The sequence below is a fragment of the Penicillium taxi genome (genome assembly GCF_028828555.1).
Source record: "Penicillium taxi strain IBT 34144 chromosome Unknown utg000006l_segment0_segment0, whole genome shotgun sequence".
In the NCBI taxonomy this organism is placed as follows: domain Eukaryota; kingdom Fungi; phylum Ascomycota; class Eurotiomycetes; order Eurotiales; family Aspergillaceae; genus Penicillium; species Penicillium taxi.
Genome location: NW_026643208.1, coordinates 442894 through 455295, shown reverse-complemented (window position 1 = coordinate 455295; position 12402 = coordinate 442894). Strand labels below are relative to the sequence as shown.

General features: G+C 45.8%; 6 protein-coding genes across 6 annotated transcripts; 4 read left to right on the top strand and 2 right to left on the bottom strand.

Moving 5' to 3' along the window:
* Window positions 1-433: 433 nt before the first annotated feature.
* N7495_009303 (uncharacterized protein) lies at window positions 434-1615 on the bottom strand (the record flags this gene model as incomplete). Its single annotated transcript, XM_057211954.1, has 1 exon — window positions 434-1615. One exon carries the CDS (start codon window positions 1613-1615, stop codon window positions 434-436), a length of 1182 nt encoding a protein of 393 aa, XP_057058817.1.
* Window positions 1616-4028: 2413 nt separating this feature from the next.
* N7495_009302 (putative C2H2 finger domain protein) lies at window positions 4029-5746 on the top strand (the record flags this gene model as incomplete). The annotated part of the gene is made up of 3 exons (XM_057211953.1): window positions 4029-4853; window positions 4907-5055; window positions 5116-5746. The coding sequence occupies 3 exons, from the start codon at window positions 4029-4031 to the stop codon at window positions 5744-5746; spliced, it is 1605 nt and encodes a 534-aa protein (XP_057058816.1).
* An 87-nt stretch (window positions 5747-5833) lies between these two features.
* N7495_009301 (uncharacterized protein) lies at window positions 5834-6136 on the top strand (the record flags this gene model as incomplete). The annotated part of the gene is made up of 1 exon (XM_057211952.1): window positions 5834-6136. The coding sequence occupies one exon, from the start codon at window positions 5834-5836 to the stop codon at window positions 6134-6136; it is 303 nt and encodes a 100-aa protein (XP_057058815.1).
* A 740-nt stretch (window positions 6137-6876) lies between these two features.
* N7495_009300 (uncharacterized protein) lies at window positions 6877-7965 on the top strand (the record flags this gene model as incomplete). The annotated part of the gene is made up of 1 exon (XM_057211951.1): window positions 6877-7965. The coding sequence occupies one exon, from the start codon at window positions 6877-6879 to the stop codon at window positions 7963-7965; it is 1089 nt and encodes a 362-aa protein (XP_057058814.1).
* A 42-nt stretch (window positions 7966-8007) lies between these two features.
* Window positions 8008-8577, top strand: N7495_009299 (DDE-domain-containing protein; the record flags this gene model as incomplete). Its single annotated transcript, XM_057211950.1, has 1 exon — window positions 8008-8577. The coding sequence occupies one exon, from the start codon at window positions 8008-8010 to the stop codon at window positions 8575-8577; it is 570 nt and encodes a 189-aa protein (XP_057058813.1).
* A 425-nt stretch (window positions 8578-9002) lies between these two features.
* On the bottom strand, window positions 9003-10818 carry N7495_009298 (uncharacterized protein; the record flags this gene model as incomplete). The annotated part of the gene is made up of 4 exons (XM_057211949.1): window positions 9003-9592; window positions 9641-10261; window positions 10317-10503; window positions 10555-10818. The coding sequence occupies 4 exons, from the start codon at window positions 10816-10818 to the stop codon at window positions 9003-9005; spliced, it is 1662 nt and encodes a 553-aa protein (XP_057058812.1).
* Between the last annotated feature and the right edge of the window lie 1584 nt (window positions 10819-12402).

Sequence of the window (12402 nt, the reverse complement as noted above, 5' to 3'; positions counted from 1 at the left end):
ACAGTCAGAACTCAAGCATAGAGCCGGCTGTTCGTGGGCGAGGCGACCTTCGGTTAGGCAGATCTATTTGTCCGGAAGTCGGTCATTAATTTGGCACAGACACTGCTACTAGACTGTCGCGCAGCCGGTATCAACGATGTGGTCAGGTTTAGACACCATGCTGCGAGAAGAAGTCAAACAGCCGATCACTGGAGCTACAGTGGAGGCTTTTATGAAAAATCTGGTAGAGCAGAATGAGCTGTGCAAAGTTATAGCGGATTCCATGAATGACGCCAAAGAAAGCGCAATCACTGATATAATTGGAAGCACTGAAAATCGTATGATGATTATACATTATTAATTTGTATTCAGAGGCCCATCAATCAATATCATAGCTTAGTGTATGGGCCATAATGCAAACCAATCTATCACTATTGAATATCATCCAGGGATCTCAACTGAGAATCTGACTAAAGATTTTGACAGCTGCATGACTGGGTGGGCGTGCAATTGCTGTCTTGTTCAAAAGTGAGCTGAATGGACTCGGATAAATGGGCTCGTCAGACGAGAGGCCCCGAGGCCCATCTTGAACACAGGTATGAAGACTGCTCAAAGGTTGGCGCTGCTGTGGTTGTGGAAGCCAGCTAGTAGGTTCTAAGTAAGACATCGTCTCGAAATTGAGTGTTGTGGGTGATTCAAGTAGCAGTGTTTCTCGGTCAGGTGACACAGATTTCAGAGTGTCGGGTTCTGTTTGCTCTTCAGGATTCTGTTCGTCAATTTGAAAGTACCAGGAGTTTGGCTGTGATGCATCGGCCATGGATGAAGAGTCAAGGGCTGAAGACACAAACTGGCCTGATTTCATTTGGTGGTTATGGGAAGGGCTGTTTGACATTAATCTTGTTGAACAGTCGGTTTGAGAAAGGTACTGAGCGACTGCATCGGGTTTTTCTGCTGCAGATGGTTGGGCTTGGATTCTTAGTAGGTTTTGCAAGCTAAGTGGTGCATGACTGTAATTTAGTTGGAGTGAAAGGCGGTTAGTGCGCTGTGTCCATGGATCTTGCGTTTTGCTTTTGTCACTACCCCGACGCGGTGTACAAGGCATGGAAGATTCCTCATGATCAAGAAGCATTGTCTGGGAAGATGGATGGGTAGTTATTTCTGGACTGTCCTCCGAGTGTGGCTTGGTAAGATGTCCGTTGATACGTATTTTGATGTGGTTGGTATTAGCGATCCTCTCCTCGGAGAAATTCGTTCTCTGTCGAGACTGGAAGAGACCTGATATGGGCTGATTATCATGTGTCACTGCCAGGCGTTTTCGATCAATGGCATTCAATCTTCTTCGCTTCCCAAATTGCTCTAATTCCTCTTCCTGGGCGAACGAAATATCTAGTGGATGAGCAGCGGAGACAGATGCCCAATCAGGGGTTTGGAGAAGTCGGCGCTTCAAAACAACCATATCGCCATGATCTTGTTCTTGTTCCAAGGAAATTTCAGGAAGTTGGGATGGCCTGTGAAACGGAGTGGATAGTCTCTCATAGACCGACCTCCGAGATTTCGCAAAGTTCTGACGTTGATATTTGGACAATGTATCTTGTGGGCCGGAGTGACGACGTAATTGCCCTCCAGTCCAGTTCATGGTGTCTTGTTTTGCTGTCCTCAGTACGAAGTATTCCTGTTGATCATCATCGTAAATAGATAAGGTGGAGACGGCGGATAGAACAAACAGGGCAAATAAATCACATGACCTTCCACACAAAATCCACCTCTTAATTTAATTTTCTTTTCCAACTCTTCTCCCTTGTTCATTTTACAACTCACCAACCACTTCCAATTTACCATTTTCTTACTTATTTTTACCACGATTATCAACTCAACTAACCATATCCAGCAGGTAAGCAGCCCCGTTCCAAATATCCTTTTTGCCCTCGACTTCTCATCAAGTCATCTTCCCTGATGAATAAACCTACCAAAAGCATAGTTCAACTGAAGATCTTCGGATTGCTGAACGACAAAATTTACCATCTTACTCTTTTCTGAATTTTTCCAATTTTGATTTACTTTGATCCAATTTTGAGACAAGGATTATGGGCTGACCTCAGTTCTAGGAATGTATGCCCAACGGCTGCCCAACGTGGGTCTTGCTCCGGCCCGTACCCTCGTCAAATAGAAAATGAAAATGAAATGCTTCTCTTATTTTGTTTTGAATTCCAAACCCTTGTAGTTTTCTAGTTCGTAGACTCGTCTCGACTGAGCTGGACCTCAACTCCTTGTACATTATCTGCTGTTGCTCTGTGTTGTCCTGTCCCCTCTTCTCTCAGGTGCATATGGTCATGTTCCGCAGCTCTCCGACGTGGGCTCATATCCACCATTCAATGGTCGTCAGCACACGAAGATGAATGCCGATCGTCCGAAATCGACATCATTCTACAGGATCAGCCTTGATTAGTCCACCAATTATAATGATTAATATGCCGTGCCAAGGTCAACAGACGCTGACCCGTCTCACCGCTACTAATCTATACTAATTTGACCACTCAGGAGTGTCCACTCTCAGACCGTGTCCGAATACGATATCACCTCCAGTCTCAAGCACTGGCCATCGATGGTGCCAACAGGGCAACTTATTCCTGCACTATTTGAATATGCCACACACCATTGTTTTAGTTTAGAGCATGCCCCTCTTCCCTGAGCGCACTCTTCCTTTTCCCCCTAAAAAGGCCGCTGATCCCCCCCCCCTCCTTCCGATTACTTTCTTTCCTCTTCTACACCATCTAAACCACAGCCACTTCTTACTCCTTTCTCCTCTTATCATATACAAATTGCTCTTCATACCCAAACGACAGGATTTCAAGACAACGTTTTGTCTCAGCAAGATATTACTTCCCTGGTTATCTTATTTCCCAAGGATTTCTGCCATATACTTTATTCCCCATTCCCGGGACAGGATTTGCTTTGTTGTTTTCCAGGCTTTTCTTTAGTCTGCTTATACTTCGGCACTCACCAGGTAGCCCTTCCCATTTTTTCTTTTTGTTGTCTCCTATGCGTTCTTCTCTTGCCCTACCGGACCTGTACTTTGAATCTTTCCCTGGATCTTTCGACATATCAACAAGCCTATCCCAGGCCTAATGGACGCCTGGAGCACACCTCACCGTAATGGCAACCTTGTCACGACAGTAAGAATTGATTGATGCTTGCTTTTCTTACTGCCTGGAAACTTACTCAGTGCCGGTCACTAAGTAAATGGACTCTTCGGAGTGCTGTTTATGTTGCACACTCTGAATAATGCCGCTGGATGACTTTTCCTGGATTTGCTTTACTGTCCCTGGATTCCCACTCTTCAAACCTGGGAGTCGCGGATGGATTCATTCCCTGGAACCCCTTCATGGTACCTTAATTAACTCGGCCTTATGCAAACCTTGGACAAATGATGAAGTCTTCCTGGAATATACAACTTGTGGCCATTTCTTTTACTTTTTCCGTTACGTGGATTCATTATGAGGAACACATTCCCAGGAACAAGGAACAATTTTGAGTTTATGCTGCTCATTTACCGGCCTGGAATCCGAAGCAATCCTGCTGGAACCACTTTTACTCGAAACTGCCATATAGGATCTGCGTATACACAATGGCCTTGAATTTTACATCTGTCTCGATCCTAAGGACTGTCTGCTTTCCCCTCACCTGGACCCTCGATGGATGACCTATGGTCGTCTTGTAGCTTTCTGATCTTTCTTCCGTCGTACTCACCTGGCTCCCTTTCGACACGAACTACACCCGCAATAGGATTATCACTGCACCCCAGGAAATACAACTCACAACTCTTTGACCCCGGGACTCCTTTCTCGTCGACCTTGGATTATTATAACTCTAGAAAGCTTTTCGGTTCGTTCAGCAGATCCCACAAATACATATGGTTGACGGGCTAACATGACACAGGTCTGGAACTTATGGATCTTGGAGCTTGATTTATTTGCTTTTTCAATTATCATTTGCAAGATGTAGATTAACTAACCTGACAATGCTTTACAGACTCTTCACACCAACACACAATGTCTCCCAGGATCAGCAATGAGCCCGAGCGGATAGCTCTTTCTTATTCTCAGCCTAGACATATTTCCATGATGCAAGGAATGTCAAATATGGCTTCAAGATCTCTCCAGGATGATGAATTGTCAAACCATGACGCTTTATCTTTATGCTCAACCCTTTCCCATGGAACTCCACAGGATATTAAAGACTGGAACATGAACACAACAGATTCACTTGAGCAGGCCATTTCCAAGGATTCTCCCCAGGTGCACATGCTCTCTTTCTCAATGTCTCAACCAATGATGGCCTCCACGGTCGGACCAAATGATGTTATGTACACAGGTGTGGACTTCCCAGCAGTCCCTGACATGCATGATCATAATGAATTGCCCCGGGACTTTTATTCTTTTGTGGATCTATCCTCCATGGATAATGATGTGTGTGGAGTGCAAGCAACAACACCCGATGATTGTCTTTCTGTCGCACACAGTTCACATACTGAAGATGGTCAGTTGATGGCTTCCCACGAGCCCTGGAATACCATGATGCCTGATGGCCACTACCCCGGAACTACTTTGGATCAACTCTCATCAAGCATTTTCCAGACCGTTCCGGTCTCACCACCTCTGACTGAAGCCAGCAATGACATGTCCGTTACTTCTTCTTGCTCTCACGCAGGTTTCCCTTCGTTCATGGCATCCGATGACTCTTACCTCACCTCGCCAATCGGACTTAACCCAGCGGAACCTATGTTCCCTAGCACACCTTTGAGCGAGAAGGATGTCAACAGAACTATTAGACCCTCTAAGCCATCTCGTCGAGCAGCTGTGCAGAATGTGTCCCATGTCAAGGCAGAGGAGTTTTTCCCCCTCTTCCAGTCCGGGATAACTCTCGCCAGAAATCCAAAGACGGGGCGGAGGCTCGCAACCCGCGAGAGCACCACTACTACTCCCTGTCAACGCACAGCGATGGTAAATACTACTGTCCTTATGCCAATGGAGAGAAGCCATGCAGTCACCCACCCACTACGCAAAAATGCGCTTACCAGTAAGTTCCTGCACATATCAACAAATCAGCAAAATAGAAGAAATCTAACCCACTCGGTAGCAAATATCTGGATTCCCACCTGAAGCCCTACCGCTGCAAGGTTCCAGTCTGCATGGATGCCCAGCTACGTTTCTCATCTAACGCATGTCTCTTCCGTCACGAGCGTGAAGCCCATGGTTTGCATGGTCACGGCGACAACCCTCACCTCTGCCTCTGGGAGGGATGTGAACGATCTGTCCCTGGATATGGATTCCCGCGTAGATGGAACCTGTACGACCACATGCGTCGCGTGCACGATTATGCCTCATCCGAGCGCCACAGCTCACCGGAGGCCTCGCCGACCAGCGTTGCTCCAAAGAGAAAGGAGTCCGGTCGCCGTAGAAAGGGAGGAGTCACCGGCCCTACCCCGGCTCCAGTCATGAAGCGCACTGGCTCCGTCCATTCCCGGTCCGGATCATCCGTCAAGTCGCCCATCGCCCAGCACGGCCAGCGTCTGCAGAATGCCGAGCAGAACTACTACAAGTGCCGCTCGCGCCTGCTTGAAGATCTTGCCCGCATCAGCCCCCAGGACATCACCATGCACGAGAAAGTCAATGCCAGTCTTCAAGAGCTCTACACCCTCGGCTTGACATACCGTCATCTCGAGGCCGGCCAGGCTATTTCCCACATGCCCAATGGACTTCCTGCGTAAATGATCTTTTGCCGAAGATCTGTCATTCCGTTCCATCGTAAATGGATTACAGTTCTGGATTTTCTTTTTCTCTCTTTTGCCCCGGCGATGCTTTCGCTCGTCAAACGCCCTGGATACTTGAGCTCTTGTGCTCACCGCAACCCCGCGCCGCCATTTATGGCACATTTTAGAATTGACTCGACGGTAGCGAGTGCAAAACATCGCATCTCTTTCATAGCCAAGGAGATCAGTCTTTCAACCCAAATCAAGCTACTGCCACCTGGCATCTTACCCATGGACACAACCCAGAAGGAGCCCATATGGATATCCCACGCACTGGAGCCGGGCACTCTAGCTGCAATCGGAATCACAAATCCCTTGGAAAATTCAAGTGCTACCGCACGGAACTGAATCCCCGGGCAATCAGTCCATGGATATCGCTTGACCCTCCACACTCCCTCATGGGAATGTGGAGGAAGGAGGAATATGAGATATGGCATTGAGCCAAGAATCTCAAGGGAAATTTTTGGAATCACAACGACAGTAGAATTTATCTTATGCTTTTTGTTTTAAATAGTCGTTCTTGTTTAGTTTTGAATTATGATTTGAACAGAAATTTCTTGAAAAACCTATTTCTCAGTAGGACTAATTACCTATGTACCGGATTCCCCATGCTAATTTATGGCATTCCTCTTCTGTATTAGTGCTCACCCCCTGGCTGCTTTTGCTCGTGGAACTGTTAGAATATGGAACAAAGCAGTCATGTGATCAAATTGATACTTTATAATAGATAGCAAACTAAGAATGAAACTCAGACTTTACAACTACTTCAAAGGACACATAGATATCATAGGGGCGTAAAGCGTTTCCTGTGATAGGTGTCAGAAGTGGGAGTTAGCCTCTTATCAACTTTATCGAGTTGCTATACCCACCGGTGTACCGACAAATATCTAGATAGAGATTGATACAGTCAACTCTCATGGCCTGCACACCCGTGAGTTGCACACATTTGTCAGCGACACACTTTTTTCCTGTCTAGACTAGTTTTGCCCCACTCTTACATATAAAACTCTCGTGGGCTGCACCATCTATGGTCTGCACACTTTTTTTTCCCCTTCTGTTCGCTTACTCAGCATATCTGTCCAATCACAATGCAGGATTCTACCTCGCCGTCGCCGTCGCTCCCCTCCACCCCTTCGATCCGATCTTCGGTCGCCCTTTCAGCGAAATTACCCTATCCAAAACGATCAAATGCGACTATATCTGATGCTCAGAGAAAAGCCTTACGTATCTTTGCATTTGATACACGTCCTAAGCCTACCCAGAAAGCTTGTGCTGCATGGTTTCAAGAGAAATTCGGCCGAATAGTCGATCGTACGACAGTTTCTCGAACCCTTTCATCTCAATATAACTACCTAGATAATAGCGAAGCTGGGACTAAATCAAGAAAGTCTACCGCACACTGGCCGCTGTTAGATGAGGCTTTATTTCAGTGGCAACGACGTCATACAGAGAAGGGGTTTCCTATGACTGGACCTCTGATTCGGCTTAAAGCTGCAGAATATTGGAAGAAGATGCCGATGTACAAAGATCAGACTATGCCTGCATTTAGTGATGGCTGGTTGACTGGCTTTAAACGTCGATATTCAATCAGATGGCATACCTTCCATGGTGAAGCTGCCTCGGTCCCAGACTCGATACATCATGAGATGAAAGCGATCCAGATTATCTGTGATGAATATGCACCTGAAGATATCTATAATATGGATGAGACTGGTCTTTACTGGCGTCGTATGCCTAATGGTGGGCTTGCATCTGAAGGTCGACCTGGCCAGAAAAGAGACAAGACTAGGATAACTATTGTCGTAGCATCGAATGCGACTGGTTCGGATCGATTACCTCTCTGGATTATTGGAACTGCAAAGACACCTCATGCATTAAGGGGTGTTAATATGGCTTCTATTGGATGTAAGTGGCGTCACAATAAGAAGGCTTGGATGCGACACGAAATTATGGAACAATGGTTACATACTTTTTACCTACGGATCGGTAGGCAAAGACGTGTACTTCTGTTAATAGATAATTTCAGTGCACATCTTGTAGCTCTTGAAAAGGCGCCACCGCCGTCTAATATAAGGATAGTCTTCTTCCCAGCGAACGCTACATCTATCTACCAGCCCCTTGATCAGGGTATTATCCAAAACCTCAAGCATTATTATCGCAAGAGCTGGATATATTAGATGATAGGTATGCTAGACCGTGGTATCGATCCACGTGAACGCATGAGTCTAAACTACACAGTACGGTGGTTAACACAAGCGTGGCGAACAAAGGTCAGTAATGAGACTATTCAGAACTACTATATCAAGAGTACTGTTGTTCCCGGGTGCCGACCATCTAATCAAGATCTGACTGATCACGATCAGATAGAAAGTAACCCACTGGATCTTGAATTAAAGCCTCTTTATAATCAGGTTGTTGAAAAGCTTGCATTTCAACCAGATGCGGATGAAATATTACCATTTAATGAGTTTCTCAGCCTATCAGATGAAAATATTGATACCGCAGAGCCAGAATTAGAAGATATTATGTTTGACTTCAGTGGTGAGGATATCGACGATGATCTACCTGATCCTGACGAGGAATATATATTTGGGCCAAGACCAGAGATTCCTTCTGATGCGGTAATTCTACGACATCTATCAGATCTATCACTATGGGCTGCTCATAGAGAGGGATGCACAGAGGAGAATATGTCATCAATTGAGGCTTTAACCAAAGCTTTCAAGAAGCTTGAGGTAGATGGGAAGAGACAGAAGACATTGATGGAGATGGGATTTAAACCCAAATAGGAAAAGCTTCATGTATATATTATATAATCATCTCACGAGCTGCACACATTGGGTGTGTGCAAGAAAAAATCCAAGCCTCAGAGGGTGTGCAGCCCACGAGAGTTGACTGTAACACATGGTCATACTACTTATGTCCCCAGAGGGCGCCTCCCCTCAAAGTCTGCTAGTCACATCGCCCGTAATGGGTGAGACTATGGCTTGGTCTATATTGAACCGATACATTTAGGTCATTTCAAGTTTAGCACTAGCTATTCCAGTTTAGCGTCATGTATCTTTGTAGCTCCCCGTGCATGGTTCTATAATAGTCCTCATTTCCTCTCCTAATTTCCTCTCACTCGTTTGGGGCATTGCTGCTGTTGAACCAGATCACAGTACACAGATACCTAGGTAATGGATTAATTCTCTATACACAGAGAGAAATCCAGCTATTGCCAAAATGCCAACGCAGCAGAATTGATATAATCAATCCCCTCCTTCCGCCACGTATCAGCCTCCATACGACTCGTAGTATTAGCATCAAATAAAAGATCACGAGGCTTCTCTTTCTCATAAGCCTCCCATATCACTGAGTGATTTGCCGCAGAATTAGGGTCCAAATCATGGATAAAAGATGCCCACATACTAGTCATCATCTCACTAAGGTCGATATACGACTGCGGTACGCCATCAAACGGCTTCCCGTAGTGATATCCCAGACCGTCAATGTTGTGAAATACAAAGGCCACATCTTCAAAATGTGTCGCCCCATTAATAATCGGCGTGTCAGCTGAGTGCACGTTGAACCGGTAACAGTAGGCTGGCGTGGATGTTTCTGACCATACTTCGCATTGGCGTCGTCGATTTGCATGCATATAGAAGTCGCCTGCAAAGGCAGATGTGCGCCGCCATTGGTAGCCTTTGGAGGGCACTCGTGCGGACCCTAGGAATTTTGGAATTCCTTGGGATGGGTCATCGGGGTATAGCTGGAGGATCTTCTCCGCCACAAATGGCGGCATTAGGAAGTTAAATCCTCCACCTAGTCAAGTCAGTACCAGAAGAGAAGATTGTGAGGAGGCTACCATACCAGTGAGCCATTTGTACCACTGCTCAGTGGTATTAATCCCTACCGGACCAAAAGATGTCCCCTCATCCGTGTTGCTACCAGCGATGATGGGAACCTTGACAAACTCATGGTTGTTAAGCTGTATGCTCCCATATTTCTGCACCAAGTCACCGTCCACAACAGGCAAAAATTTATAGTCGGGCGAACCATCGGTTCCATTCAGAACAGAATTGAGAGTTTGAAACGGCACCTCACGTAAACACTGTAGAGTGTCGATGACATTTGTACAGCCAACGTTTGACACGAGCTCATCATACATCGACTGGAAAGTGATATAGTTAGATGTGGATTCATAGGTAGAGCTCCCTGATTGCATGATAGCAGCTCGGAATAGCTTATCGTCGCGACCTCCGTATGCTGTCAAGTGATAGCCGACTGATATTGCACCCGCCGACTCGCCCCAGATGGTAACTTTTTCAGGATCGCCGCCGAAGAAGGCAATATTCTCTTGAATCCATTGCAGTGCTAGTCGCTGGTCTCTTAAGCCTAGGTTTGTGTTTCCACTCCCGGACACTTCATTTGAGCTTATGAATCCCCAGGCTGAGAGTCTATAATTGAGAGTGACAGCAATGAATGGCTTGCCTGGTTGATTCATGGATGTCAGATTGGTACCTTCGGACTTGATCAATGAACTAACCGATTCTGTACGAGTTTTCCACTATCGCAGACATGTTATAGCGCTTGTCTGCGCCAGACCCCTCGTAGAACCCACCTGGATTAATCCACACGCCGACAGGAAGCTTGTCGCCCTTCTTAACAGACGAGCCTCGGATAACATTCAAGGTCAGACATGCTTCCGATTGTGGGTACCATATTTGATCCGTCTATGACATCAAAATCAGGTCGTATTCCGAAGTATGAACGAGAATACTCACTCCATATCCAACACAAATATCCGAGTACGCCTTCGCATCGCGCGCCCCATTCCAAGTCTTATTCAAAGACTGCGGCACTGTGAATCTGAGGTTCCCAACCGGCTGCTGCGCATATGGCATACCTAGGAAGAAATCCTGGTCATATGTCGTGCTATACACACCGACATAGGTTCCGTTGCGGATAGTCACTGTCGGAGATGATGCCGTTGGAATGGCTTGTACCGTCGCCCCTAGGGCGAGGAGGCTTAGTAGGTACAGCAGCATGGCAGTGAGACTACCTAGTAATTTTTTGTTTGTAATATCGTGAATTACTGTCGGGGTATTTGAAGTTCTATTTATTCTGTACCGGCTGTACTACGGCTTAAAGACTTGGCCCGGGTAAATATTCACATCAGAAAATCTCCAGGAGTAACCTGTCTCGGACTTGATGCCGATATTTTTATTGCTAGGCCCGGAGAAGTTCGAAAATATGTTCATTTCTACGCTAGGCTCTTACGGGACCTCGAAGAGTTGTAGCATGATGCTCAGGAAGCCCTTTCAATGACGAAAAAAGGCCCAATATAATCATTATGAAACCAAATTTGTAAAGATTGAATGTGCATACAATAAAATGTGAGCCAAAGGAAAGGTAAACGGATAGGCGAAAAAATTAGAGCACCGAGGTACTCGGGGACAGAAAGAGGGGAAGAGTAGGAGACAAAATACCCTGGATACGGATAAGTAGCCTCAATCATATGAGAAATGGCTAGAGAGTTCCCCAAAGTGGACTAATATTATCATAGGCTAAATACGATGTACATTTTTCATTGACACTCTCATTACTCTTAGCCCGAAAAGCCACTTATGTCCACAACACCGGGATCGGTGTTTATATTCAAGTCGATGGGGGTTCAGACCTTAATATTAGTATAGACTTGATAAGCAGTTTCTGTTTGGGCGCAAGGCTATCAAAAGTACGTTGCCTCAGATCTGGCTTTTTGGGAGACGTGGATGCATGGCGAGACAAATCATTCACAGATTGATCAATTTGCCTAGACTGGATATTCTCTGTGGTGATGGCTTCTCTTTATGGAAGAATCGTCTGATTTTGGGAAGAACTTGCTCTACAAAAAGTTAAGAGGAGCAGGAATCCAAGGAAATGGCGTTAGGCGCTCCTAAGGTACCCCGCACCATCTGGCAGATGTCTGCAACTTGTGATTGAATATATTTTGGCGCTAATAAGATTTCAGTATAGGGTAGTGTCTTGGTAAGACAGGTCTGTCATGGCTGAATAATTGCAGAAGGCTAGTTGCAGTTTATTGGCTTAGATGAATTTTCCTTAGAAAATATGTCCCATCTTTATTTCCCACTTCCTTTGCTCCCCTTGCCCCCTTCGTAGAATCCTCCTCTCGTTTCAGTCCTATTAATCCGCGCCTTCTCGGTAAGCCGTGGTTTTGTGATTCCTATTACCCATCGTCTTCACTACGCTGCGCCGTTGCTATCTTGTAGCTAGTCGTTGTCGTAGTCCTCTCTGTCCGACTCATATTCCTTTAGAATCTGAATCAGCGTTGATATTCCTGAGCTGACCAAGAGTATCTGTTGGAAGTTGGCCACGTAGCGGGTGGCCTCCATGCATGTTGGAGATGGTAGCCATTGCTGACAAAATCTGTAGCTTGAATGTTACGTTCCAAATAATGACATCAAAACAACCATCGTATCTAATGTATGTAACAACAGCCAGATCAAGTATTAGATATGAGGTACGTGTGTTGACTCACACCCAATCAGACTTATGTCTTTCTTGGACCCGGGGGCTTGTAATAAACTCGGGGGCCCATCTTGATATGGTTGATATTAATTTTCTACTTC